Consider the following 3,319-nt stretch of genomic DNA (forward strand, 5'->3'; position numbering starts at 1 on the left):
GTTGGCAGCAGACGTAAGGAAACCAACTGAAACCACCAGGCTTATGTAAAGGCAACACGGTGTGATAGGCACAGAAGACAAAAAGGCTGTGTATAGGGAACAAAGAGAAGTGGGGTTAATTTTTTTATAGGCAATGGATTATATTAGGTGAAAGATCTTAGTAAACATCAGGAATCAAGTTCTCTGGATGTCTTCTGCCTCAGTGGGAAAAGCCCTTAAGATATCTAGTGTAAGTGTTTGGGTGGCTTCAGATGTCTCAGTGCTTGCAAGATTGTGGGCTCCACCTTATCTCCTTTACAACATCTGTTATTTCCTGAGGGCACTGGTGCTGAGCTGAGAACAACGCTGCTGCTGGCAGACAGATTGAGTACTGGGATGGTTATGTCCAAATCAAGCCTTACCGTACCCAGAAAAGGGACTCAGTAGTCAGAACCCAAGCTACCTCAATACCTGCCAGAATCTCCTCCTTTGGTTCCCCTAGGCTGCAGAATTTCAGTTGTGTGAGGCCATAGGCTGTTTCCTGGCTCCAGGAGCGTCTCTGCTCAGTTGGGGCCATGGTGCTACAATCCTGCAGTGCTTTTGGAGGTCCAGGCTGATGGTGGGTGACCTATGTAGGGGGTCTGCTTGTACTGGATTCCTGTCTGCAGTGTGTGACCTCTCTTTAGCTTCTTCCCATAGGCTCCTCTAAGCCACCTCCTTCCTAATCTTCCAGGGATACCAGAAACAACTTGCCTTCCTGCACATTCATTGTCCATTTAGGGACCTCACACTGTCCACAGACCCCCAAAATTAGGACTCCCAGGGCCCAAAGTGGTAGGGAGCTTGGTGAGTTTTGCAGTGGGTCTACGGCAGAGCAGGGGACTCCTGGTGGAGCTCCTGACTTGAGGTGCCAGGCAAGAGGGATTTGTCAGCCTCCACAGGTTTCCAGGTTTGTAGAGCCTCTACTTGACCCAGCCCTGCTCAGCCAAGGGCAATGACATTCTTCAACCTTCACAAAACAGCTCCTTCCAAGAAGGCTAACACTGCTGGGGTTCAAGGGTTCACTCCACATCTGTGCCAAGGCCAAGAGATCACCAACCAAGCCTGACTTCTGACCTCTGAGCTCCCTCAGAAAATGATGGCCACGCCCGCCACACCTAAGGAGAGAGTTAAGTGTTAAAGATACACAAGAAGGCAGCAGCTAGAATGGAGCCTGAGCTGCCTGGACTGGCCTTGCTCCAGGAGGCCTAGGTGTTATGGCACCCAGCCACGGGCCCCTTTCCCCCGGAACCCCTTTCCTGTTCCATGCCGACCACAGCTGTGCTAAGGCAAACCCCCTTACCACTGCCAAAGATAACTTCCCCAAATTGTTCCCCCACCCGATATCCTGGGTGGCCCCCTTTACATCCTGCACCTGGCCTGAGGTCAGAATGAACATCTCCTTTACCAAAAAAGGGCAAAAAGCCAACTTCTGTATGACGCCTTTCCTCCATTTTAACCTGCTCTATAAAGTCTCTTCCTCCCCAGCCATCACTGCTCTTCAGGCCCAATGAGCAGCCTGGCTTGCACTAGTTGCTGCCAATAAACTGCTCCTTTCATGCACACTCACTCGAATGTGGTCTTGTGTGGGTTTGAAGGTGCCTTTTCCTGACAGTTTTCCTGTCACTAGGGATCCAGGATCCTCAAGGCCAGAGCTGCACTATTCCTGATAGAGTGGACAGGGTTGGCCTAGGGTCAGCAGTCCTGCTCAGAGTGTGCCCTGGAATCAGGAAAGGTTAAGAGGAGACCCACTGGGACCCGGATGTGCTGTCCCCCACAGAAGGCACCCACAGACCTCCAACCTGAGCACCCGCCTTGCTCTCTGGGAAGACATTGCATGGAGAGTGGGCTTATCTCAGGACCAAGACAGGGACAGTGAGCAATGTCCCCCAGGAAACATCACAGAAGAACAGAAATATGCATGCTTTATTGATCCCAATTTTGGACAGTTGATCAAGGGTGGGGGGTGCAGAGAAGGGCCCAGCCCAGGATCAGGGTATCTGTGGAGGGAAGAACACAGCAGGACTACTAGCCCTGAGAATCCTTTCTTATCTGAGAGAAGTTTTGGATGATTGCTGTGATGGTTGCAGCATATAACACGATGAAGACAATAGTCAGGATGATACTTAAAGCCAGGGCGCTGATGTTCAGGCACTTGGAGGTGGAGGCGTAGCTCTGGGCCCCGATCACATCACCCACCATCTTCCTGTCCCTAGACTGGGGGAGACCAGAGAGTGAGGGCCCTGCCTGACTGGGTCAGGGCAGAAACAGGGCTCTGACTTGAAGAGCCCAGGGTTGCTCTGCCCAGGCAGTGTCCCCCTGCTCTTACTTAGACTGGGGACTCCCCTCTCACACTCAGACTGTGTAGGTGGCCCCAGGGGTGGCCACTCAACCCAGGAACAAAGTCCCCTGTGAGCCAGGCAGTATGGGGTCACCGTATGCAGCGTGGACAGGGTATATCTGGTGTGGGCAGTGGGGAGAATTCCTCTGGGTGGATGGGGACCAAGTGTGACCCCAGGAGGCCCAAGCAGCCTACCCATGCCTGCCCTGGGAGATTCCTCAGCACACACACACATACATATCTCACAGGGCAACCTGTACAGCACACACATCCCAGTACCCACAAAGGTCTTACACACACACACACACACACACACACACACACACAGGCTCTGTTCAGGCAAGTGAATCTGGGGCTCACAGATCCCTCCAAGGATATCACACCCAGGACACTCACCTTTATGGAGTAGGCGAAGGCTATGAAGCCCAGGCAGCAGGCGTTCATGAAGATCGTGTTGAAGAGGGACCAGACCACATGGTCAGGCACAAGGGTGTCACTGGAGATGTTGATCACAGTCCTGGTCTCGGGAGCTGGGCTGCGGGTTTCCCCCAGCACAACCACTTCGCACTCCTCCTTGGGCATCGTCTAGCTTGGCAGGTGTACCTCCTGGGAGCCTAGAAGGCTGAAGCAGTGTGGTTTGTGATGAGAGGAGAGGAGCTTGGGTCTGGAAGGGCTGCTACTTGGTGGTTACCACACCCACAGCAGTGTGCTTCTGTTTCCTGATTTATAATTGGTGAATTGTTGTGCAATGAAGAGCGAGCAGCATTCACTGAGCTCCATGTTGGGAGTAGGGCTTAAAGCCAAGCAGGGCCACTCCCATCAAGCCTGCTGCTGCCTGAGGGTGGAATCTGGAGACCTAGCTAGCAGTTTGGCTGGCCTGGCCTTTCTGGAGTAACCCCAGCTGCACCAGCAACACAGTGGAAGGGACACAGTGCATGGGTCATGTTTGGAGCCTGAGGA

General features: G+C 53.1%; 1 protein-coding gene across 1 annotated transcript; it reads right to left on the bottom strand.

Moving 5' to 3' along the window:
- Nucleotides 1–1,941: 1,941 nt before the first annotated feature.
- Nucleotides 1,942–3,048, bottom strand: LOC101568862 (interferon-induced transmembrane protein 3). The gene is made up of 2 exons (XM_004638027.2): nucleotides 2,756–3,048; nucleotides 1,942–2,235 (listed from the first exon to the last, which is right to left on the bottom strand). The coding sequence occupies exons 1-2, from the start codon at nucleotides 2,939–2,941 to the stop codon at nucleotides 2,047–2,049; spliced, it is 375 nt and encodes a 124-aa protein (XP_004638084.1). The 5' UTR covers nucleotides 2,942–3,048; the 3' UTR covers nucleotides 1,942–2,046.
- Nucleotides 3,049–3,319: the final 271 nt, after the last annotated feature.

Source organism: Octodon degus, unplaced genomic scaffold (genome assembly GCF_000260255.1).
Source record: "Octodon degus isolate 3935 unplaced genomic scaffold, OctDeg1.0 scaffold00093, whole genome shotgun sequence".
NCBI lineage: Eukaryota > Metazoa > Chordata > Mammalia > Rodentia > Octodontidae > Octodon > Octodon degus.

What these genes read in the sequence shown, in the direction of transcription:
- LOC101568862 (XM_004638027.2), bottom strand. Translation starts at nt 2,941, where the DNA reads ATGCCCAAGGAGGAGTGCGAAGTGGTTGTGCTGGGGGAAACCCGCAGC. An exon ending in CCTTCGCCTACTCCATAAAG is followed by an intron (nt 2,236 to 2,755) that starts GTGAGTGTCCTG and finishes GGTCTCCCCCAG; the next exon opens with TCTAGGGACAGGAAGATGGT.